General features: G+C 46.7%; 2 protein-coding genes and 1 long non-coding RNA gene across 6 annotated transcripts in view; 1 reads left to right on the top strand and 2 right to left on the bottom strand.

Moving 5' to 3' along the window:
- Window positions 1-1,584: 1,584 nt before the first annotated feature.
- LOC122205890 (proline-rich protein 2-like) lies at window positions 1,585-2,193 on the bottom strand. The gene has a single exon (XM_042914501.1). The coding sequence runs from the start codon at window positions 2,191-2,193 to the stop codon at window positions 1,585-1,587; it is 609 nt and encodes a 202-aa protein (XP_042770435.1).
- Window positions 1,799-24,725, top strand: part of TEX2 (testis expressed 2) — a 105,473-nt gene continuing 82,546 nt past the window's right edge. For 2 of the 4 annotated variants that reach the window (XM_042917530.1, XM_042917533.1), the window contains exon 1: window positions 1,800-1,906. The gene's annotated coding sequence lies outside the window, so the exon portion shown is untranslated. Of the gene's footprint in view, window positions 1,907-2,233; window positions 3,073-24,725 lie in introns of those variants that run through there. The other 2 variants (XM_042917535.1, XM_042917534.1) reach the window with 2 other exon arrangements.
- On the bottom strand, window positions 3,783-6,540 carry LOC122207392. Its single transcript, XR_006196818.1, has 3 exons — window positions 6,107-6,540; window positions 5,043-5,124; window positions 3,783-4,454 (listed from the first exon to the last, which is right to left on the bottom strand). It is a non-coding gene; the product is annotated as an uncharacterized LOC122207392 (long non-coding RNA).

Here is a 24,725-nt window from a genome sequence, read left to right as displayed (position 1 = left end):
CATAAAATGGAGGAAACAGCAATCCTATCTACCACACAGGATTATTGCGAGGTTTCAGTGACAATATGTACAAAGTCCTAGGCTTAGTAAGGTGCAGAGCAGGTTCTTACTAGGTATGAAGTGTTAATATTATTATGTTATTATATATCCATTTATTTTTCAAAGCATCCAAGTTACTCACTTTTCAAAAAGAAGGGATCCTTCTGAGTGTTCATGCTGGATCTTACTGGACTCTAGTTCGAGGTCAGGTTGATATAGTATTAATTAATCTAATATTTATGTAGGGCTTGAAATGAGCATGAGGGGGGGTGGGGACTCTTGAGATGCATCTTGCCAGCTTCAAGTGGTGCAGTTTTAGGGCCTATCCTCCGACCCCCCACTGAGGTGGAGGTTTTAAGATATGGCCAAGAAGAGTTTGGGAGCTGTTTCTCCACTGATAATGGCCCTTGTTGCACATTTCCAGATATGCATGAATGGAGCCCTCTCCTGTTGAGGAAGAGTTCCTTTTCCTTTGGGAACCAAGAGGAGACATGGTAATACCAGGCAGTGATATCAGCAACCCAGAGACTTAACCCTGACAAGGGTGATCAGTGTGTGTGTGGAGATATCTCTGACAAACCCAGAACCCAGCAGATATTACAGCAAAATATGGGTTGTTCTGTGGAAGCTATTTGCTCCTCATAGGAGGGGTCTAGGTGGGAGAGGCTGACCTTGAAATTGAAGGCAGTGACTTTTCAGTCAGATGCATACCTGGGACACGGAGGATGAGAAGAGGAGGGGGGCTGGGAGAGTAGGCAGGACTCGATGGCACTGGAAGGGACCTCCAGAGGGGCAAGGCACCCTCCTGGGCTTATGACTGGGTCTGGTCACAGCAATGAGGAAGGGTGTGTTTGCCATTAAGATATTTCAGCATTGTCTTACTACTCAGAGAACAAGACTGGTTTGTTACCTCATCCCAGCCCAGTTCCCTTCAAATTCAGTTCTTAGCAGGACCCACTCAGCCAGCTGCTCTGAGTTTCTTAGTAGGTGGCCTCCAGCCCAGCTAGAAAGTCTCCCAGCCATACTACTGATTTTGAGGATAAAAGAGAGTTTAGCTTTATTTTTGGCAGTTGACTTTGAATTCCATTACTATGATGGAGTCGAAATACGCACCTGAGTGTGTGTGGATCTTGTACCACCTACATTAGACTCACGTCGGGGGAGGGATGTTGAAAAATGCGTATTTTCCCCAGTCCCATTCCAGAAGTAGGAAATGAGAGACTCTGGTGGGACCTACGGATCTTTATGTTAAAATCCTCTAGGGTGAAGCTGAGGATGTGTCTTTTGAAGCGAATTTCTGGGATTGGACGGGATAGATGACGGCCTTCTAAAACCCAAATTTGAGTGAATACGCCCAGCGGGAAACCCCTGGCTCTCGCAGCCTCAGTTTCTCCCTTCGGCCAGGGAACGTTCTGCCCCCACTTGTTTGCTAGGCTACAGGAAGAGGAAATTAGTAAGTGCAAAGAACTGGAGAAAGCGCCGCAGCTGAGCTGGGAGAGAAGAGGAGCTCTTACCCCTCCCACCCGGACTCTGCAGGTAACCGTGTCACCGCCCCTCTAGCCCTGTGGGCGGCGGTCCCTTTAACAGACCTGACCAATCGCGCGCCCATTTCCGCGGTCGCTCCTCGGCGCGCGGGTAGGGGCTGGATTGGCCGTGTCTGGCGCGCGGCCTGCTCCGCCCCTGCGGCCCTCTGGTTGGTGGCGGCGGCCGCGGGCGCGGGGCGGGTCCGCCGGCGGGGCGGGGCGGCCGGTGCCCGGGGGCGGGCGGGCGGCAGGACAGCGGCCGGAGCCCGAGCCCGAGCCGGAGCCGCGGCGGCCGCGGAGCACGGGCGCCGGCGCAGTACAATGAAGCAGCCAGCGGAGCCGGGGTGAGCGCGACCGGGGCCGGGCGGGGCGCGGTGGAGGGAGCGCCCGCGGAGAAGGCCCGGGCGGGGGGCGGCCCGACCCCGCAGGGTCCCGGCTGTGCCGGGGGTCGGCGGCCGTTGGTGCGGCGGGGCAAGGGGATCGGCCCGCTCCCGGGATCCCGCCCCGCTGTCACGACGCGGCGTTGACGGGAGACGCCCACCCGCGACGCCCCCGGGCGAACGCCTCGTTCGTTTGGGGTCGGGCGTGGCGGTTCGGGCTTGACCCCAAACGGAGGCGCCGGCCGGCCCATCCCCTCCAGCCTGCCGTCCGCGGGCTCCGGGCTCCGGGCTCGACCCGGGCCAGGGAGGGCCGTCCACTCGCAAACTAAAGGAAAACAGCTCGTAATTTTATGAATGGGCCCCCCGGCTCCTGCCGCCCCCCTCGCCCGCGTCACTAAATGCTTGGAAGTCGGGAACCGCAGTTACTTTTACGCGGATCTGTCAGGGGCCGGCTGCGCTCGGGTTGTTTTTCTCCAACTCCTTGGAAATCGCGGGTGGCGGTGGGGTGGTTTGCGTGCCTCAGACAGGAGGCGGCGGCGTGCCGAGAGCCGGGGGATCGGAAGGTTAACAAGTGACATTGGGCTGAGGCCTAACGCCAGGTGCCCTGCCCGGGAGCGCGGGTGTGACGGTGGAGGCTGGGGCTGCCGGCCGCTGGCTCGCACCCCAGCGAGACCGAGGCACCGGGAGGAGGAACGCACAGCTACTCCGGTTGCACCACGCACGCCGCCCAGATCGCACGGCCGACGCGGGAGTTGGTGCAGGGGAGTTTTCCCCTTTTGCAAACGGTTTTTGGAAAACGTAGCCCCTCAGTGGGTTGATGGTTACTTAAACCATCGGTCGTCATGGTTACGGGGCATCAAATGTAAGGGCAAAGTCTGTTTCCACCCTCGCTCGCTCTCCGAAGCTATGAAGTACTTTGTCACTACGTTTTTACAGACACTGCGCCGGGCGGACATACTTTTTTAGAGTTGAAGGGAAAGCGTGGGCTCCTTGAAGGCAGGGGTGGTACCAGATTCCTGTTTGAAGTCCACCGTGGTTCTGCTCTGCACAGGAATTGAAAGGAGTCGGCCTTCTGCACATTTTGATGGTTCTCATCAAAGGATTTAAAGGATTCCTTTCAGGAGCCAGATGTAAGCTGGAAGGAAAACAATGAGTGACTTTTACATGGAGACCAATAAGGAAAATCAGAGGGGCAAATGATCCTTGAAGTCCAGGATAGGGGGTATTTGAGCAGGCCAGGTTTGTGAGTTTAGAACCAGGTGACACAGTGAAGCTTGTCTCAAAGGAGGTATTGAAAGAGTCAGACAGCCATTTCTATTAGTTCTTACTCAACCCTTAAGCTGTTTTGGTATTTCAAGTTCTTCCAAGAATTGGTAGTTGGTCTACACTTACGGAAAACAAGTAAGCCTCCCAAGGTGATGGGGAGAGAGCGGGCCTTTTGCCATACAGCTTCTTTCTTTCACACGGGCCTCTCCGGGAGTGTCCGTGAAGGCCTCAAGTCCATGTGCAGAGAGGGCTATGGGCGAACTCAACTTGGCCTGCATTTATCTCCAGGAAGGGGTGCTATGCCTGAGAGGAAGGAGATTAGCAACCTGATTCAAATCAAGATGGTGGTCATTGCAACAACTGACAAGTCACCGGGGGCTGGGACGGACGGAGGGAGGGAGGGAGGGAAGGGAAGTGCAAGAGTGTGCTTGGGCTGAGTGTCCGGGGCTTGGAGGTTGGAAGAAAGTAGCATGTGGCCCTGTGAAAAGATTGGAGATACCACACATACCGAAGGTATTGTTTGTTTATTAGAGATTATGTTTTTGGAATACTTCTGGAAAAGCAGCAGGAGAGATTAGGCTTTTCAGGTCGAATCAACGGACAAGATGTTTTGGAGTCTTCATCCAAAAGAAATCGCGTAGAGTCGAAAAATATTCATTCAACTAATTTTTATTGAGCCGATAGTGTGCCAGAAACTGCCAGGCATTGTGGGTTGTGGTGGAAAAAACCAAAACGGGTGGAGAGTTTGTTTCTACATGTGGTATGATTCGCCTTCCCGCCAAGTCAAAAAAGCTCTCTTTTAAGGATCTTCTGAAGTCCTTGAGGAAAGAAAGGGAGAAATACACCGAATATTACTTAGTGTAAGAACAAAACAGAACAACAGGGGAGAGTCTTCCCACTGTAGATCACTTTTGGTGTCAAACTGAAACTTCAGAGAATGGTTTTCCGTGTCAGGTTTGGTATAAACCCGTCTGCATCCTCGTATCTGTTGGCCAGTATCTTTTCATGGTGTTGGCTCCTGTTCTGCCTTCCTTCTAGCAATTTATTTGTTCAAAAATTTGGAAGTTCATGAAACAAACATCGTCCCTGGCCGCCAGATGTTTCCACTTCATTTTCTGGGCCTGAGTATCCCTCAGCATCTGCTTTCTTCTGTCTGACCCTTGGGCTCTCCTGAGCGTCCCCCTTGGGAATTGTTGAGGTTGCAGGGAACGTTTGTTGTTTGATCCTGTCCCAAAGCAGAAGGCAGCTAATACAGAAAAGAGAGCATTTGTTTAATTCCAACTCTGCTATGTACTCCTTTCTCGCCCTCCCTCCCTCTCTCTCCTCTGCCTCTCCCTCTCCCTCTCCCTCCTTCTCTCTCTTTTCTCTGTCCCTCTCCCTCTCTCCCTCTCCCCCTCTCCCTGCCTCCAGTAGGAGATATATATACACATACATATCTCCAGTCCTTGAGCAGCGCTCTAAGGGAGATAGGTTGTGGTAGCCTCATTTTATGGAAGAGGGAGGGAACTGAGGCTCAGAGCAGTTCAGTAACTTGTCTAGAGTGATAAGCGGGTTAGATGGTGGAGCAAGAATTTCAGTCTAGAACTTTCTGATTCCAAAGCCTGCTTTTTCCATTGGACTCCATGGCTTCTCCCAGAAGAGGAATCGCAGTTCTAGCACAGTGCCTTCTTTGGACATATGGAAGGTCAGGTTCAGAGATGTTCAGAGAATTGCTACAGTTAATATGCTCACGGTGGACCAAGAATTAGCGCCCTGTGTCCTGCCTCTCTGCCTGGTACCGTTTTGGGTAATTCACGTGGCTGCTGGGAGATTTGAGTTTACTGCCCATACTTACCAGGGGGCATCCCAGTGCTTCCATTTAGCAGCTCTGTGACTTTGGCGAATTTTTTTTTTCTCTCTATACTTCAGTTCTTTATCTGTAAAACGGGGACAGTATGCACATTTCAGCCATGCTAAGATATGTACAGTTTGTCTCATCTTAACATTTCTGAAGATAAGTGTCTCATGATGTATGGGGTCTCACAGTTGTAGTTGGCAGCGATGTCCTCTTTTTGCACATAAAATAATGGTACAGTAGTGGTGTCTCAGATGAACCATAGTAGCATATTCTTTATAGGTAGTCGTGAGGATTACGCGAAGTCGCTCACATGCCTGGCACATAGTGAGCACCCAGTATCAGTGGATGCTATTGAATGACAGGGCTAGGGTTAAGTGGTGGGTCACTCTGGAAAAGCTGGGGACATCTCAGAAGATTTACCACTTGGAGTTTAGGCACTAATCCATGATCTGTGGGCCAAAGGAGCGTTTTCCAGTTTGCCTGGAACTCTATCCTTTGGCTGACTCTTGTCCCCATGAGAAGTGTTAACTTCAGGAGCTAATGAGCCATGGACAGACAACTCCCTTTGTCCTGCCTATTCATTAAGGTCTTTGTCAACTTTAAATCCCGAGTTAAAAAGAAATATCGTTATAAGAAGATTGGAAACTTAAACTGATGTGAATGCTCTCACGTGTGACGTTTAAAGCACCTCAAAGTTATATATAAGATTCTGTGTTTCCCCCTTTCAAAACTTCTAATGTTTAATTGCTTTGGGCGAAGTGTCTGGGAGATTAATCAGAAGGAGGCTAGCTGGTCATGAAAGTACAGAAGCCCTTGACTAGCAGCAGTAGGTGAGGTAGAGAGAGCACTAGAGTGGCCGTCGGAAGGCCTGCTCTAGTCCTAGGATTTTATTATGTGAGTTCTTGGGCTCATTTCACCACTCGGAGCCTCAAGGGTCTCTTTTCCAAAATGAGGACTGGATTTCTCAGTCTCCTCCCCCGACCCCCTCCAACACAGTATCGTAGATTATGCCAGTTTATGAACTAAGGATCTGAGAAATTAAATGGTTGAAAGACACTCACTGCGTTCAGGATTCCCTGAAGTCTCACTTGGGTGTTTGTGATAGTGCTTTGTAAAGCAGAAAACAATAGTCAGGTGATAACAAATGAGTCGACTATCATTGATGGAGAATTGCTGTGTGCCAGGCACTGTCTCTACTTTTAAATCTCACATCGCCCTATGAGTAGTAGATCCCACTATCAGTCTTATTTAAGATGAGAACACTGAGGTTCAGAGAAGTAAGTAACTTGTCTGTGATCACACAGCAAAGATGAGGGCTAATGTTGCTACCTGTATGAGCGCTATGGTTGTTTCCGATGGACCCTGCCTTGTCTGGGAATCCTCTCAAGCCATGTGCCCTAGGAGTTTTCCAGTTCAAAAGCAGGATTCCCCCTGCTTTATTTTTTAACTTTATTTATTAATTTTGAGAGAGAGAGCGTGCAAGAGTGCATGAGTGGGGAAGAGGGAGGGAGGGGGAGAGAGAGAGAGAGAGAGAGAGAGAGAGAGAGAGAGAGAATTGAATCTACCTGGGGCTCGATGTCACAAACCATGAGATCATGACCTGAGATGAAGTCAAGAGTCAGATGCCTCACTGAGCCACCCAGGTGCTCCTAGATTTCCCCTGCTTTGAGTCGCAAATATCCTACTCTTTTCTCATGTATTCAACACCTGTTTAAATTTGAGTTCTTGTTCAGGACATCTGCTGTGTACTGGGAGAACTTTGTTCAAGGTAAAGAATAACCCCTATGGGAGTTGTAGGCGACTTAAGTCCCTGAAAGGCAAAGTTTTTCTTTGATGAACAGAAGCCAGAACCTGGGTCACTGTGAGCATAAGTGGGACCATTGAGAGCAGAATCCAACAGCCTTTCCGTGTGGAAGCTGGTGGGATAGGAAACGTGGGTTGGCTTTGAAACAATCAGGTAACCTCTCTCTTTTGGGTTTGCCTGAAATGCTGGTTCTGAGGGCTTTGCCCTACTAAGAAGTTTATTGGAACTAACAAATTGAGTGCCTCCCCGGCTTATCCTAACAACTGAGAATGGCCCAGGGCCAGAGGAACCCTCTTCAGTGGTAAGCTTATTTGGGATTTGAGATTTAAACCCACCCCTTGGATTGCTCCTGCAAATAATCTTTCAGAATCACAATATGCATTTTCTGAGTTTCATTTCTCTGTTGTTTCTTACAGCTGACATAAGCTGGCCTGTTCTCTTATTCAATTTTAAATTCTTTCTTACATCTAATGCTGTCTTTTTAAGCAGTGTTCCTAAAGATGGTTCTATTTATCATTTGGGGCTTGAAATAGAGAATTTAAAAATCTTGCCATTGAAAGGACTGACTGAACAATGACTGTTACTCAGTCAATAAATATTTGAGCATCTACCAGAGCCAACGATTGTGCCTGGTGTTGGAGATCCAGTGGGGAGCAAAACAGATGTGGTCTCTGCCCGGCATACAGCACATTATCTAGTGCAGGCAATAAACAAGTCGAGATGTATGCATTGTGTGTATATATTACACTGTGAGAAGTGTGAAGGCTCCTTCCTCTGAAGGGGAAGAACAGTGCACTGAGCAGGAAGAAAGGGAGCCAGCCAGCATGGGGAGTGTCCAGGGAAGCATTTCAAGAGGGAGCGGCATGTGGAAAGTGTGGCTGTGGGGAGGAGGGGCGAGGATGGGGAAGGAGGCGTCACGGGGAGACCCAGGGAGAGCCGTGCATAGAGACGAAGAGCCAGGGCTCAGGAGCCAGGCATTGCTTCAGGGGCCTCGAGGATTTCTTAGCCTCGTGGTGCCTCAGTTTCCCGCCTCCAACTGACATCAGGATTGAATGAGCTGATGTCTGCGAAGTCTGGAGAACAGTGCCAGGCATGTATAGGAAGGGCTGGGGGCGAGGGTCTGCTGATTCTCACACAGTGGAGAACTTGACCTGGAGTGGGTAAGCCACGGTTCTCGGTCAGCATTTTCCATCATTCCGTGTGTAAAGTGACCGCAGGGCTGAAGAGGAGACTAAGATAGCTAATATGTGTGTCTGCTGGACGCATTCTGCGGTAGCTCGGTGTTGGTCCGTCTGTCATGCGCTAACATTGAGCACCTGTGCATGGGGAGCACTTGCCATGGGGCCTCTGCTCCATCGGCTGTGGGTGCTGTGTTCCTCTGCTCCTTCCTGCAGTTGTCTGCATTCGTGTTTGGACACGGGAGGTCAATTTTTAGCCTTTTTTTTTTTTTTTTTTTTTCCTTATAAGAGGAGGCAGAGGCCAGAGGCTGGTGATCAAATGTGACAACTCAGAGTTGCTAAGTGCAGTGCCTGCCTGAACTCCATGCCCTATGAGATTTGGTGTGGTGCTTTCTCAGGGAAGCCGCCACACGTCAGGATCATATAGGAAGAAATTTCATAAAAGGAGTCACTGGCTTTGGTTCTTTGGCCTGGTTTGGGATGTTTAGTAAAATAGTATAGACCCAGCCGTATCAAAATTTGTATTTATCCTGCAGAGTATCTGTTAGAACTGATCAAATTTGTATATAATTGCATTCGTTCCTTTAAAATTTTCTCTTTATTCTGGAAACATTTTTTACATTAAAAAAAATTTTTTTTTAATGTTTATTTATTTTTGAGAGACAGAGAGGAGACTGAGAGCAGGGGAGGGGCAGAGAGAGAGGGAGACACAGAATCTGAAGCGGGCTCCAGGCTCTGAGCTGTCAGCACAGAGCCCGACGCGGGCTGGAACCCAGGAACCGCGAGACCACGACCCTAGCCAAAGTGGGATGCTCCACTGACTGAGCCACCCACCCAGGCGCCCCTGGAAACGTTTCTTAAATTCACAAAAGAATAACATAATGAGCCCCGTGGATCTATCATTGTTGCAATAATTAGTGAGATTTTCCTAATCTTGTTCCAAGATCGTTTCAATTTGAAGCATTATTGGTGGATTTTCCATCAGTGTAAATGTATCTTTGGAATATAAAATTATATGGTAGATATGGTCCCAGGGAAAAAAAAAATTGTTGCATGCTGCCTAATTACAGGACTGGTGTTGGTAGTTAAAATTCAGAATCCTAAATGAACATTTCTTACAAGCCCTCATGGACTTGCTTGTGAAAAGTAGGCATCCCTGACTCGGCTGCACACGGAAGCCTGTAACCTGGGGTCTCAAATTGGAGCCCCGTGCCCCCGATCACATACTCAGTTGAGAGTGATGCCTCCTGAGGCTGGGACAGGAGGCCCATCCAGACTAGAGGGCCGCCCTTGCAACTTGACAGGAGAATGCATTTGAAGTCTGGGTCAAGGGCACAGAACTTGCTTCTTTTGTAAGATGGATCTGAACCCACTGGATACTCCAAGGATGAATTCCCATGGACTGTTTTCCCCCTTATTTCCCTTTCTGAGTTATTCTGCTATAAAAACTGTTCGATCCCTTCAATGAACCCAAATTTTAAAGAGCGTTTCTCAAGTTGCTCCTTGTTTTCTACTGTACTTGCATTCATTCATTCATTCATTCATTTATGACCCAACAAACATTTAAGAAGCTTGCACAATGGGTCAGATAGTGTGCCAGGTACTGGGTATATGGGGGTGAGCAAAATTGACAAGGTCCTTGCCCTCCTGGGAGAAGGAGAAAAGCAGATGTCTATTAAAAAATATGTCATGAGAAATGGTGAGAAGGGCTACAAAGGACGAGAACAAAAGGGAGTGAGGTGAGCGGGCGGAGCTGTTTCCTGAAGAGGGAGCAGGTGCTTCTGAGCAGGCCTCCGTCCCTTCCTCCTGGGAACAGAAAGGTGCCTGGAACATAAACTAGGAGGAGAGAGCCATGTGGCCCAGCTGAAGCAGAAGGCAGGAGGGACTAGATCACACAGCACTTTTCAGAATATGGATCTTAACCCACGAGCAACAAGAGGCTCTCTTGGGGTGTTGGGCAAGAATGTGACATGCTCATATTAGGAATTTTTTTTAATTTAATATTTTTTTTCAGTAAGCTCTACCCCCAATGGGGGGTTTGAACTCAAGACCCTGAGATCAAGAGTCACATGCTCTACTGACTGAGCCAGCCACGTGCCCCCACATTAGGGCATTTTTTAAAATCACTCCCATGACAGTGGGGCAAATAGACGGAAGTCGCCGTGGGGAGAGCCATGAGGGGGATGCTGCTGTCTTCCAAGCAAAAAGGTGGTCATTTGGACCAGAGCAGTGGCAGTGAAATGGGAGAGAGAGAGACCATTCAGGAGAGGTTTAAAGAGAAAAATCATATCACTTCGTAAAGGACTAGGTAAGGGCCGCCTTGCTTTTGCAGTGAAGACAAATGTAAATTACTCCTGGCAGAAAACATTGGCTGTACATACTCTGCAACTCACTGGTATTACACTTCCCTTGGCACCTGTTTTTCAGAAAAGCTGTTCTCCTGATTTGCTCTTAAATCTATTCTTGAAAACTGTCAACCATTTTTGAAACATGCTCATTGAGCATCTACTATGTGCTGGGAAGATAGAGGTGACCAAGACAGCCCGGGCCCTCAGCCCGTCTCCTCTGCGCCTCCACATCCTCCTGGCAGCAAACACAAGTCCCCAGGCTGGGGGTTGTCCTACCTTCCGAAACCTTTGTATGGGCCAGGTTGGAAGGGTGGCCCTCTCTTCTGGACGGGCTTCCTGTTCCAGCTTCAGGAAGTGGCTCTCTTTGCCAAAGTACGTCATCAGTAGCACGGGTCTCCAAATTGAGGCCTCAAGGTTAGAGTCTTCCACATGTGGTCCACAGTCAGGGATAAAGTAGTCTTACTTTCCTTCTAGAAGATAGGGATTGTGCCCTGTTCATATTTGTATCTCCTCCCTCTCACACCCCCCTCCCCTGTCCTCACTCCCATCGACAAACCAGAGCACTCTGCCCTTGGAGGTGTTCAGCGGGTGTTTAATAGCCCCTGGTATTACTCAAAAATAATGCCAGATGAGCCCTGAAGAGGGCTCTAGGCAGCAGTGGGAGGGGAAGAAGCTTCCTGATTTGGGGAGAATGCCTGTTGGGGAGGCAGCTGTACTTAGACCTGGCCCTGCAGGTGGGGTGACTTGCCCTCTCCTTGAGGCCAGTTTCCAGGTGAGGGGAAGAGCCTCCCTCCTCAGATCACCTGTCACATGGGAGGGAGTCATAAGAGACATCTGGATCTACACTGGAACTTTGAAGTTCTAGAAAGGAAATGGACTTGAGGCAGAGATGGAGGTTAAATTTCTTCTACAACTTTTGTGATTGTGATTCTGAAAGAGAAAAATGATGTGGGATGTCATTAGCTGGTTTCCTTGGTAACTTTTTTTCCCTTTGCTTTGCTTTGGAAGAAGGGACTGGGTCCCTAGACCAGGTTGTCTAATAACCAGAGAGGAGGTATTTATTGAAGACCAGAGTGATGTCTTTTCTGGGAGACTTGCAAGTCTGGTTGGAAAGGCTTTAAGCTGAATATTAAGGGGATAGAAGAGAAAAGTATAAAAAGAAAAAGAGAAAAGTGTACAGGAAATCTACAGAAGCTGACAACACAGAGACCTGTGTGACTCAGCAGCAGTGTGGCCACCAAAGTGGTGCCCAGAAAGTCTCAAATGGAAATTAGCACCAAAGCTGCTTGAGAACAGTGTGGAGGGAAGGGGTCACGTATCTGTAAACTCCTGCCTGAGGCTGAGCAGCCAATGCCTCCAGGCACTGGAAACCTTAACAGGTAAATATGATCTGCTGGTAGGTTGGAATAGAGCAAAGTGGCATGGGCACCCCTGGCCCCACGGAAAATCACAGGAGAGATTCCCTCTGTGTGCCCTGACCACGGAAAGCTCGTGGCGAGCATTCCTGTTGTGATGGAAAGAGCAGGGGCAGGTATGTAATTGTAGGACAGACAGCCCGCCAGACTGAGGTGGCAATGATTGTGTTCCATAGACAGATCTTAAAAGAGGCCCCTGGCAGATGTCGTAGATCATGTAGACGTTTTTAGGCGACTTATTAGAAGTGGACCATGTGGTAAGTTTAGCACTACCTTGCTGATATTTCACCTCTGAGAGCAGGTAGAGGGAAGTGTGTGTGTGTGTGTGTGTGTGTGTGTGTGTGTGTGTGTGTGTCGTGGGGACAGGGTGCTGTTTGGACCTAATGATGACAAATAAGGAAAAGCCAGTTGACATTGTGGACAGGGTAAAGCCGTGTGCGGAGGGCAAGGGAGCCTACGACCGCAGCCCAGAAATAAGCACAGAGCTTGGGTTTAGGCTTGGCTGGATCCACAGCCCCTGCTCTCGGAGCATCTCCTACCTTATACTGTTGTTTCCTTTGATAAAAATGATGGAACTGCTATCATGGAAGCTGAACAGGAGCCATCTTGGTGTCTTCAAGTCCAGATGCCTGATGGAAATGACCTCTTGAGTATCACCCCATAGCAATGACTGATTTAACGTGGCTCCTTCTTGGTCTCCGTCTGCCTCCCCCCTCCCCCCACTAAGAGTTCAGAGCAGACACTGCAGTACCTGTACTAGAAGTCTGAAGGGAGTTGTCCTCGGGGAAAGTCGAGCTGCTTGCCCTGGCTAAGTTCAGAGGCAAGATCGAAATGGAAAATAAGTCAGAGAAGACCCATGGGAAAGGAGTTGCTTTTGTTTTAATTTCCCAGGGTAGGATAATGTCTATGGGGATGTGATGAGTGGTATTCGATCCTGATGGGGTAGGTTAATAGTAAAACAGGAGCATTAACTTTTTTTTTTTAAGGCTAAACCTCCCAACAGAAATGACTATTGATCATATTCTGAGCCAGAGACCAACCTCATTTGGTCAGCCTAGCTTTTGTGATCAAGAGGGGTGTTGGCAGAGGCTTAACAGCCTGAAGCAAATTTTATTTCATGAGGTCTGATTTGTGGCATGAAAATCTTATGGAAGGAGAAAACATACCTTGAGTTTCTGAATTCGGTGATAGAGTTGCTTTGGCAGCAAATGTAGCAAGTGCAGGGCCCGGAATTTTCTGGAGCAGATGGTCAAGAGGTCCTTCAAACTGTGTGAACTTATAATGCCAGAGTGCTAATCGCAAAAACTAAATTCTTAAACATGTTTAATAAATGTATATTTCTATAACCCACAGCTTAGAAGAAGTCTGCCAGAAATTACAAGTCTTAGCTGTACTGTGGCCTAAGAATTTTAGCCATTTTGTGTTATCTGTCAGAGTTGACCCATTAACTGCAATTTCCTCTCCCAGAAATAGCATGCTGCTCCTTCTGGGCTCCCTTGTACAGTGCTACAATTGGGTACTGTGGCCTGTCACCCAACACTGCACAGTGGTGGTTAGTAAGTGGTGAGTGAGGTGGGTACTCTATAGCAAGCTAAGGAAAAAAGTGTGATTTTTTTTTTTTTTTTGGCTGCATTTTCCTAATTTAAGAGTTCACACAGGTGCCCAAATTGGTATTTAAAGGGGAAAGGAAAGGTTTTTGCTACGTTAAAGGAGGGTAGTTACCTGGTTCATCTGTGTCTGTATTTCTGCCCGTTGTTGTAGGGTACACATCAGTTTCTCTGACTGATTACAAAAAACCTACTGTGATACTCTTGCTTGGGGAGGGAGTGGCCCTGCCAGACAAGCAGGGAGCCCCGAAACTAGCTTCAGAACCCCTCGTCCAACCGGCTCAATGACTTCAAGCCAAATTCTTTGGGGCTTGAGATAGGACCTATCAAATGGATTATCCCCACACTAAGTTAATATGGGCTGATTACCCAGTGATCCTTTGAGCATTCAGCAGATGACGCTGCTCCCAAGGCAATGGCCGTGCTTGGGGACTGTCGTGGGGCAGGTCCAGACTCTTTTGCAGTGAAAGTCAGTCTTCTGTGAATCTCTTAAATGAGAGTCTCTTGAAGGTCTTCACCCACTTTGTCATTCTTTTTTAGGGAGTTCTTTGAAGAATCTTAAAGCATGCATTCGCATGGCATTAAACACGATAAATTCTTAATTACAAATGATTAATTAGATTGTTTTCTTCCTGATTAATAGCTTGTAAGTCAGTGTGCCAGTTTTTCTTTCTTTTTTAACGTAAGCAAGCACTTAAGTATGTTTTGGAATGTTTGCTTTTCAATTTTTTGGTTGTTTGTAGAGAGTCTAGAAAGGAACCACCTATTTTCCCATTAAGGTCTTTGCTCCAAGAGTTAGGAAAAAAACAAACAAACCATGGAACTTTGGGAGGCACTAAGACTGTTTTCTTGGGGCAGGACTTCATCTTGCTCTCTTTTGTTCTGCCCAGACTTCTAAAAGTCCACGCACCCACCCTCCAAAGGGTGTACATCAAAAAGTTTTTAACCTGTCACTCAGAACCATGTAACGAGTTCTTTCAAGCAGGGTTTTAAAAAACCTTTGGGGGGGGGGAGGGGAGAAGTCTATGTCTTCTAGAAAACTGAGTGTGAAGTCTTTGTATTTGGTGGTGGTAGGGTCTTTGATGTTCATCAGGTTTCCAAACGGCCCTTGAAGGAGAAAAGTTGAGGAGGGACTCCAGCTCTAAAGTCTCCGTACCACTCATCTAGAAAACTCTCAGGCCAGCTATTTAGAAAGGAGGGGCAGATTAACAGAAGTGAAAGAACATAGAGCACAGACTGCAGGTTTCTAAGGGGCGGGAGTCCATGCACGCAAGCCTGGCTTCTCACTGGTCCTCCCTGGCTACCCCTGGGTCCCTGAGATTCTCCTTCCTCCCTACTGTCCTCTCTCCCCTTTTCCAGTCCTTAAGGTATCCTTTGTTGGGAGAGCACTGGATAAACTTGTCCTACAAGCCACGTACCGTGTGCCAGGATATTTTGTCCTTGGTTTCTTCAGTCTTTTTTTTTTTTTTGGTCAGTGTCCTGACTGTTCCCTAACTTCTCATAAGCCTCTCTTTTCATTTTTCTTGGGTTTATCTCTTACATCACCTCATTTTCCTCCCTTTCCTCCTCCCCCCACCTTTTTTTTTCTTAATGAGTTCTAAGTTAATCTGTTCCCTGTCACTGACTTTTCTGTTAGGTCTGGTAATTCTTATCTGCAGCCAGAAAGGGGGACCTGAGCTAGACAGAGAACCCAGAGGCTGGTCCTTCCATTAGTGTGGTTCTGGACGGTGGAGCCTGCTCCTACCTGGGATGCCGGGGGTCTCAGCTCACCCCCTTCTATCCCAGAAGTCAGCCATCTGCTCTGGTGGCCTCTGACTGGCCAGGAACACACATATGCCATTGCTGTCACAGGCTCCTACCTTTCTTTGTGGACCTCATATGTATCCTGTGATGGCAAGCTGTGCTCATGAAAGTAGGATTCTGTTTTATATTCCTTATTCCAATGTTGCCAGAGGCAGAAAAGACAGAAGTTATTGCTTTCAGAAAGACTGTTCTTCCAGAGGCAGGCCAACATACAAGAGAGCATCGGCGACAAATGTGCATTATTGCAACAAGCAGAAATTTAAACTGCAGTAAAAGGTGATCATTTTCTCTACCTTGCGTAGCTTAAGCTTCTTCCCCTCTCCGAATTTCTTCCCTAGTGTTCTGGGGAGTCAGGGGTCCGGCCCTGAAACGGTTTGGGAGGAAGGTCTCCTACTCTTGCTGCTTCTGAGGATTCATTAGCCCCTTGGCAGCATTAACCTTCACATGGAGGTGGGCATGTGATCCAGGAGGCTCTGCTTAGGAAACCAGATCTCTGAATTGATAGAGCCATCTCATGAGCTAGTAATGCAAGCTGTTGGTAATTACAAAAAACCTACCGTGAAATTCATCCAAAATTAATGAAGAGTCAGCACTGTGGATTTTAAATAACAGAGAAAGTTATGGCATCGGCTCTCAGTTATCTGAGTAGATTATTTCTTGCTGGTCTTTAAGCCTTTAGCTGGTTTCCCTTTGCTCCCTGTTGTGCCCAGGGGCTCTCTTCCCACTCCAGTCTGCTTGGTTTATGTTCCTCCCACACAGACCCATTTTAATGGGAAGCTACTGAAAAATGCAGTGCGTTCCCAAGTCAGTTGTTTGGGATTATCCATTCCATTTTTCTCTTCGGTGAACACAGAGAAGTGAAAAGTCCAGTGTGTTTATAATTAATTTTTCTTACTGTTTATTTATTTTTGAGAAAGAGAGAGAGAGATAGAGTGCAAGCAGGGGAGGAGCAGAGAGAGAGGGAGACACAGAATCAGAAGCAGGCCCCAGGCTCTGAGCTGTCAGCACAGAGCCTGATGCAGGGCTCGAACTCACGAACCGCGAGATCATGACCTAAGCCGAAGTCAGACGCTTAACCAACCGAGCCACCCAGGCGCCCCAAAAGTCCAGTGTGTTTAAAAGAAAACAATAAAAATGTGTGGAGAACAAAAACTTGGGAGTGCAAACCAGATAGATGAATAGAACATGTCTGCATTTCCTGACTTTGATTTTTTTTAAAGGAGCATTGTTCAATACTTCATTTTGTGTGTATGTCAACATTTGAAGTTCTCTAGATTGGTGCGTGCACAGATCAAGATAAATGATTAAGATATTTTGAAGCTAAGATCTTTACTGCTTTGGTGACGTACTTTATAGGTATAACCATCCCTTGACTTAATAGGGAGGATCTCTGGTCTATATGTACCTTCATGTGACTTGAAAAGCAACTATTCCATTTGAGTAGATTTCAATTAGGATAATGGCTGTGAGACATCTCACGATGATACAGTTCTTAGACTCTTAAGATAGAATTGTCAAATTATAGCAAATAGCGTTGGAAATTATTCTGCAATTTTCTCAGCAGATTGTAATTTCTCCTTCTATACATCTTGTTGTTCTGGAAATAATAGTGTAAAGGTACCTTTTTCCAAAACTGATTATTTTCCAAATACGGTGGTACCTTTTGGTGTAAAGGAAATGACAGAGGAAGATTGTGGTCCAGGAGAACAAGCAGGGAACAGGGGTTTTTTTTAGCCTCTCTTTTATTATACCTTCGGCCACATTTTCGAAGAGAGACCGAGAATTGCCGCATGTGTGAAAGAAGATTGGTAACTGGGTGGACTTGAAATGAAAGTGAGATTTTCAGAGTAACAAGGTCACCTTGTTACATGGTTTGTAGAAACAAAGGATGTGTGATCACAGCAGGTCTGGCAGCTGGGGTTGGTGGAAGTGGAGAGTTCGTGTAATCTGAAGGATATTTAAATTTATTTGTATGATATTTAAATTTCCATGTTAGAAAAAGCTCCTAGAGAGCAGTGGTTCGTTAAAACAAAAATGGAAAGTCAATTTTTAAAAAATGGGAGGGAGAATGTGCATGTTTGCATCGTTACAGGATATTGAAAAAAATTTTTTTAAATACCTAGGACATAGTTTCTTGACGGAGGCAGAGAATGGTGGGAACAGTGCCTTAAGGGTTACGTTTGATGGGGAGGTGCTCAAAGAAAAGACTTGCCTTGAAGGAAAGTTTCTGTGGAGCTGTGCCCTGCATTTTGAGTGATACACCGAAGCACAGCTGACCCCACGTTAATTTTGGCCTTTCTTATGAAGCGGGATAAAATAATGCGTCTCTGAGGAAAAAATAGTAGGTTATCATGAAGTATCGAAGCCCCGCGGTGGAAAATGCCAAAATCCAAGAGTCCAAAGCAAATTCAAGAATCAACACCCTAAGCGCAGACCTCACATTGACTCGCCATCTTGATTTACCTTACTGTGAGGCCCAACGGGTTCTTGTTGGGCACCCCAGAAATGCCAGGGATCCACACCCCCAGAACAAGTGTTGCAGCTAGGACTTTGGCTTCCTGGTATTTTTCCTGGGAAAACGTGTCTGATCTGAAATAGTGCCCAACTTGATAGAAACGTCGCTCACCAGAGGTGGCTCTGAGAAACTTTGGTTTCCCAAAATAACAGATAAAAGTTCTGGAACCCCTTGAAAGAGTGGTGTCTTCACTTTTGGAAAATACACCCCTTCAACCTCTGAACACTATGCACCGTCTCCCTAGGAAACACATGTACACACAGACCAAATTTTGCATGTAGATGTTAAGAACCCTTGACGGGGCGCCTGGGTGGCTCAGTCAGCTAAGCGTCTGACTTCGGCTCAGGTCACGGTCTTGTGCTTTGTGAGCTCGAGCCCCACATCAGGCTCTGTGCTGACAGATCAGAACCCGGAGCCTGCTTTGGATTCTGTGACTCCGTCTCTCTGCCTCTCCCCGGTTCACATTCTGTCTCTCTGTCTCTCAAAAATAAATAGACGTTAGAAAAAATCCAAAAAACCCTTGACGTAAAATAATACGATGCAAGGTTTTGAAGAGAACGTTAGGAAGGAGCTGGCATTTTTCATTGGCAGGTAGAGGCGCTCGCTTGGGAGTGTGCTTTGTGGCTTGTTGGACAGTAAGATTTAGCAGGGCTGGAGCATGCGGCCAGGCTGATTTTGAGAGAGTTGTACAGATGTTGAGAGTAGTGCTTCCAGAAGGTGCAACTCCTCAGTCCCCTCAAAAGCTGGGGCCAGTGTTTTCTGTGAGGGACTTTTTGGAGATCTTTTTGTTTAGGTGCAGTTATTTATTATGTGTATATGAAAAAGCAGTACCGACTCTGCATTTATTTCCCTGGTTACTCATATGCTTTTCCCCTTAGAGTGAAACGACTGATGCAGCCTTTGACCAAGTGGGTTTTAAGAGCCTAAAATTAATGTGAGATGAATTGCTTGTTATATTAGTTGTGAAGGAGATATTGCGTACTTTATTATGCACAACATGACTTCAGAGTTCTACCATTTGAGAATATATGTATATATATATATATATATATATATATATATATATAAATAGATTTTAAAAAATAGACTTAAAAATGTGTATTTTAAAGTCTATTTATTTAGAGAGAGAGAAAATGAACAAGCGGGGGTGGGGGCAGAGAGAGAGAGTCCCAAGCAGCCTCCGCACTGTCAGCACAGAGCGCCAACGTGGGGCTTGAACTCACAAACTGTGAGATCATGACCTGAGCCAAAACCAAGAGTTGGCCGCTTCACAAACTGAGCCACCCAGGCACCCTGAGAATATATATATATTTAAAAAAAATTTTTTTTTTTTTTTTAACGTTTATTTTTGAGACAGAGAGAGACAGAGCATGAAGGGGGTAGGGGCAGAGAGAGAAGGAGACACAGAATCGGAAGCAGGCTCCAGGCTCTGAGCCATCAGCCCAGAGCCCGACGCGGGGCTTGAACTCACGGACCGCGAGATCGTGACCTGAGCTGAAGTCGGACGCTTAACCGACTGCGCCACCCAGGCTCCCCTGAATATATATATATTTTAAAGAAAGTGCCTTATACAAACTACATGTATTAGATCTGCATCCTGCTCTCAGGGCCTCTGCTCCACTTCCAATGGGCCTGGCATGTGAGGCAAGCCGAGGGTGGCAGCTTCTGGTCCAAAGGCAGGCCTGGGAGCACAGGTGTAGACCTTGGAGTCCTGTTGGTGGCAACAGCTCTGTGATTTCCACTTGTGGACCCCTGGTGGATGGCGACTTGCAGAGGAGCTTTTATTTAAGCCATCAAGGTCTAAGAAGTCACTGCCACCCAGGGGTATTCCCCCCTTCTCTTGAAGGATCCTTTTCTTTTTTTTTTTTTTAATTTATTTTTGAGAGAGAGAGCAAGAAGGGGAGGGGCAATGAGAGAGCGAGAGAGAGAGAGAGAGAGAGTGAGAGAGCGAGAGTACGTAGAGCCCGAAGCGGGGCTCAAACCCACGAACCGAACCGTGAGATCATGACCTGAGCCGAAATCAAGAGTCAGACACTTAACAGACTGAGCCACCCAGACGCCCCAGGATCCTTTTCTTTGTTAACGGCTGGCTTGGAATTTCAGTTTCCTAAAGGAAATGCATTTTCCCAGCAGAAACAACATTATACATTGGTTCCCTGGAAAGGAGAGGTACCATGTTCACAGTCTGCATTAGGAAGGCTTGTGCTCCTGCAAAGGATACTGCCCAGTAGAGATGATCCGGGTATAAAGCTAGATCTCACTTTCTCCTAGCAAGTGTTATAATATATTTATAATATGTTACATTCTGGAACTAAAACCCGATGCCCAGTTGCTAAAAATATACTAGACTGTAAACGATATATTTATTTTCTGTACTGTATGGAATTTTCTGAAAAGGACATAAACAGGTTACTTAGGTATTAAGTGCAGTGTTCATTCATTCATTCAACCAATAAATATTTAAGTGCCTACTGTGCACAACATTGGGAACACAGCAGTGAATAAACTAAGTTTCTGCCCTCATAGAGCATGTATTCTGTGGGCTGAGAGGTAGCAAGTAAGTAGCCATATAACACAATGTTAGGTAGTAATATTGTTCTTTAAAATAAAGAGAACCAGGAGGTAGGGAGGCCGTGCTTTAAGGTTAAGGTTGTCAGGAGAGTCTTCGTCTGGAGGAGACATTAGAGTTGAGTCCTGCTGTTAATTAATAATTTTGGGGAGTAACACTCGTCTTTCGGGCCGTGGAATTCAGTGAGGCTTCTTTGTAGAGATTTTTTTTTAAGTTTATTTGTTTGTTTTGAGAGAGAGAGGGAGAGAACATGAGCAGGAGAGGGGCAGAGAGACAGGGAGAGGGAGAATCCCAAGCAGGCTCTACACTGTCAGCACAGAGCCCAATGAGGGGCCTAATCTCACAAACCATGAGATCATGTCCTGAGCCGAGATTAAAAGTCAACGCTTAACTGACTGAGCTACCCAGGGGCCCCTTCTTTGCAGAGATTTTGACTGATTAATTTGAAGGATTTTTGAGGAGTTGGGACTTTGGTATCCATGACCTTTTGAGAGAATGACTGACCTTATCTGGTTGGTAACCTCTTTTGCTTACTATCACTTTTCCTGTGGCAAGAACAGGAGGAGAAATAAAGTTGCCTCTGGCTGTCCTCTTGGTGGTTCAAAGCCCACCAAGCATCTCCCTGCTCTCGGGTTGGCTTTGAGCTTTTGGCCACCGAGCCTGGTTTTCTGATGTTACGCATGCCTGGCGGTCTTTAAAATGAACAAACTGACTCTTCACTTGTTACTCCACAAAGTCTGACAACCTGAATGCTTTCCTTGGAAGGGTCCCCACATCCAAAGGCCAACTGACCTGAGACTGGCCATGAGTTCCAGATACAGGGACCTGGGTACAGGGTGACAGGTTATAGCTATTGGCCTAAGGCTATTTTTCCCCCCCTCCCAAAGTTTTTTTTTTGAAGGGGCAGAGAGAGAGAGGGAGAGAGAGAATCCCAGGCAGGCTCTGCACTGTCAGCATAGAACTCATGGGGCTCGAACTCATGAATGGTGAGATCATGACCTGAGCCGAAATCAAGAGTTGGATGCTTAACCAACTGAGCCATTCAGGTGCCCCTTTCCTGAATGTCATTTTTTTTTTTAATGCTCTATTTATTTTTGAGAGAGAGAGAGCACAAGCAAGAGAGGGACAGAGAGAGAGGGGGACAGAGAATCTGAAGCAGGCTCTGTGCTGACAGCAGTGAGCCCGATGTGGGCTCAAACTCGTATACTGCGAGATCGTGACCTGAGCCAAAGTCGGAGGCTCTACCGACTGAGCCACCCAGGTGCCCCTCCTGAATGTCATTTTTAATTGAATGTCATTTGATTTCATTGAAAAAATCAATCTTCTAGGAAATAGTATATAGTAAAACCTTGGATCACAACTTGTTCTGCGAGTGTTCTGTAAGATGAGCAAACGTTTCCAATAAATTTTAACTTGACAAATGAGCGATGTCTTAAAAAAAAAAATGAGCGATGTCTTAATAACCAGTATCTGCATAAGGGCCACAATGGACAGACCCAGTACCATACATCTTCCTTTCATCCGTACAACATCCTGTTGTTATTGCCACCTCTTTGCAGACCGGGACAGTGACAACACCTGCGAAGGGAGGAAGGCGGCTAGCCCTCCAAGGAGAAGCCTGTGTAAGGGCTTATGTGGAACTCCTTTCATCCCCACACAGCTGCTGTGAGGTAGACTTTATTCTTCCCATTTTGTAGATAAAAAACTGAAGCTCGAAAATATTATGTACCTAACTTGAGGTCACACAGCTGGTGAGGGGCTGAGCTGGGGTTTGCTCCCCATCTGAGTTGGAAAAGCATGCTCTTACCACCCTGGCAGGCGCCTGCCTCAGCTCCCTGAGGCCACCTGTCCCTTGCTCCCCTCTTCCCTCTGTAACTCCTGCTCTGCCCTCCTCCTCTTCAGTGTCCCCTCAGCCACTTTGCCAGGTCCCTGAGCCAGCAACCCACCTGAGAGTCTATGTCAGGGCTGGGTGTTGGGGGCTGGACCGTGGGCAGCAGTCCCAAGTTGAGCAGTGCTTCAAGATATTTGGAGGGCTAGTAGACCGTAAGCATTTGTTGACAAAGACCTTTATACACACATCCACACATGCATTATATACATATACTGACATACATGTGTATGTGTAGGTGGCGATACAGAGGAAAATTAAACTCTCTCTAGCATATCGACACGCTTACCTTTATAAACGTTGTGTAATCAGTGTGTGTATTAGTTTGTGTTTTTTTCCTCATTTATCGTGATTTCACTTGCATATTTCCCCATTTCTATATAATTTACACACTCTTTGCAAGGACTATGTAATATTTCCTGTTAACATACGGGATCCTTGGTTGACTGAGGTATTAAGCTTTGTGGCCTGGCAAGGAATGTACGTGATAGCGTTTCTTCTTCAGGGAAAAAAGTTCTGAGTTTGGCTTAAGAATAAGTGGTTTTTGAAAAATTGTTCTGTAAGTTAGAGGCGGCTTATTCACCATAGTTTCAGTGGATTTTGGCTGGAAACATGCAGTAGGCATTTGATGAAAAACAAACATTTGTTTTTTCCAGATCTGAGTTTACATTTGGATCCAAATTTTATAAGCAATCACAACTAAACCTTATAAAGCATTTTTGGGTGTGATTTGTTTGTTTGTTTGTGTATGAGAGCAAGGGAGCACGAGCAGTGGTGGGGGGTGGGGAGCGGCGCAGAGAGAGAGAATCTTAAGCAGACTCCATGCCTAGCAAATAGCCCAACGTGGGGCTCAATCCCACAACCCTGGGATCTTGACCTGAGCCAAAATCAAGAGTCAGACGCTCAACCAACTGAGCCCCTCGGGCACCCCTTGGGTGTGATTTATATGTCCAACCAGGCAAAAACCCTTTAAGAAGCCGAAACAGAGACAATTGAATTGACAAAGAAAACTCTTTAAAAATTAAGGTTATCTTGAGGCTAAGAATGTAATTGCTGAACTACAGGTGATAACAGAAAACACCTTCCAAAACAAACGTCCCAATTTTCAACTTCTACAGCAGAGGATCAGTGCCAAGGAAATAGCTGCTTCTTCCTCTTCCTGGTGGTGGTGGGCATTGGTAAAGGGAGTTGCCAAGACCTGTTTGCTTTGCATTTCTGCCCTTACTGGCAATGATGCCTTAGGCAAGTTTCTCAGCTTCTCTGTCTCCCATTCCTCATTTGAAATGAAAACACAATTCCAGCCTCTTAGGGCCACAAAGATGGAATGAGGAGTGTCTTGATGTCTCTGGGACTTAAAATCTTCATTCAAAGTTTGTTTTCCATAACTCAGAACTTTGAGTGAATTAGTGCATGCCAAGTGAGCTGTCTGGGTGATACCAAGATCTCCCCCTGCCCTCCCCCCCCCCCCCCCCCCCCCCCGGCCAACTCCTCATTTTAGGAAACTTATTTTTCCTGCTCCATTTTGAAATTTCTTGTTTGCTGCCTGGTTTAAATTAGGGTCCCAAAAGTTGAAGATTTTTTTTTTGCATGTGTAGAATAGTAGATGGCATTCAATTTCTCTGAAAGACGTTCCAAAAAGTTGAACGTAGGCAGACATTTCTGAAATGGTTTTATTACATATGTTACCTGCACAGTATCGTTAGAGGTCACTTCAAGAAAATACTTCGTCATTCAACGAATTCTCTTTCTACTGGTTTTGGGTATTTGTAAAGAATGATTAGTCTCCCTTCTGGGTGGATGTGTAATAGTATTAGTTATTGAATCAGAACTTTCAACACCTTTCTGACACTTACCTTTGGAGGCCACCAAGTGTCAGACTCAAGATGTCCCAAATTGGGGGTGCCTGGGTGGCTCAGTCGGTTAAGTGTCCGACTTTTGATTTTGGCTCAGGTCATGATCTCATGGTTCATGGGATCGACCCCTGTGCTGGGCTCTGCGCTGACAGCATGGAGCCTGCTTGGGGTTCTCTCTCTTTCCCCCCTCTCTCTTTGTCTCTTCCCCACTTGCTTGCACTCTCTCTCTCTCTCAAAATAAATAAATAAACATTAAAAAACGATGTTCCAAACTGCACTACTCCGTTCCCCCTAAACCTGATCCTTCTCTTATTCCCAGACATGATAAATGGGACCACTGACCACTGTCTCTCTTGTAAGCCTAAGGCTTGTCCTTGGAAATACCTTCTTCCTCCTTCCCTAGCCCACCCACCAAATCCCACCCATTTCATCTTCTCTCTCTCAGGCCCCTTGTCTCATCTCCACAGCCACCTCCCTTGTCTGGGCTACTGTCACCTTTCACCTAAAATGTAAGAGTGTAACTGACCTTTCTGAGTCCCTTCTTGTCCCTTTCCAGTCTGTTTTCACACTGCACCGAGTGAGCTTTTCAGAACGTGCATCTGATCACCTCCGTACCTGCCTCTAGACAACATACAGTGACCCTTCAGCTGTTCCTCATTGCTCTCGGTGTGGCCTTCAAAGTCCTGCATGACCTGGTCCC

The sequence above is a fragment of the Panthera leo genome, chromosome E1, assembly GCF_018350215.1.
Source record: "Panthera leo isolate Ple1 chromosome E1, P.leo_Ple1_pat1.1, whole genome shotgun sequence".
In the NCBI taxonomy this organism is placed as follows: Eukaryota; Metazoa; Chordata; class Mammalia; order Carnivora; family Felidae; genus Panthera; species Panthera leo.
Note: the sequence above shows the minus strand (reverse complement) of the source record. Positions and strands in the feature narration are given on the sequence as shown.

Coding starts and splice junctions, on each gene's coding strand:
- LOC122205890 (XM_042914501.1), bottom strand. CDS start 2,193: ATGGGCCGGCCGGCGCCTCCGTTTGGGGTCAAGCCCGAACCGCCACGC.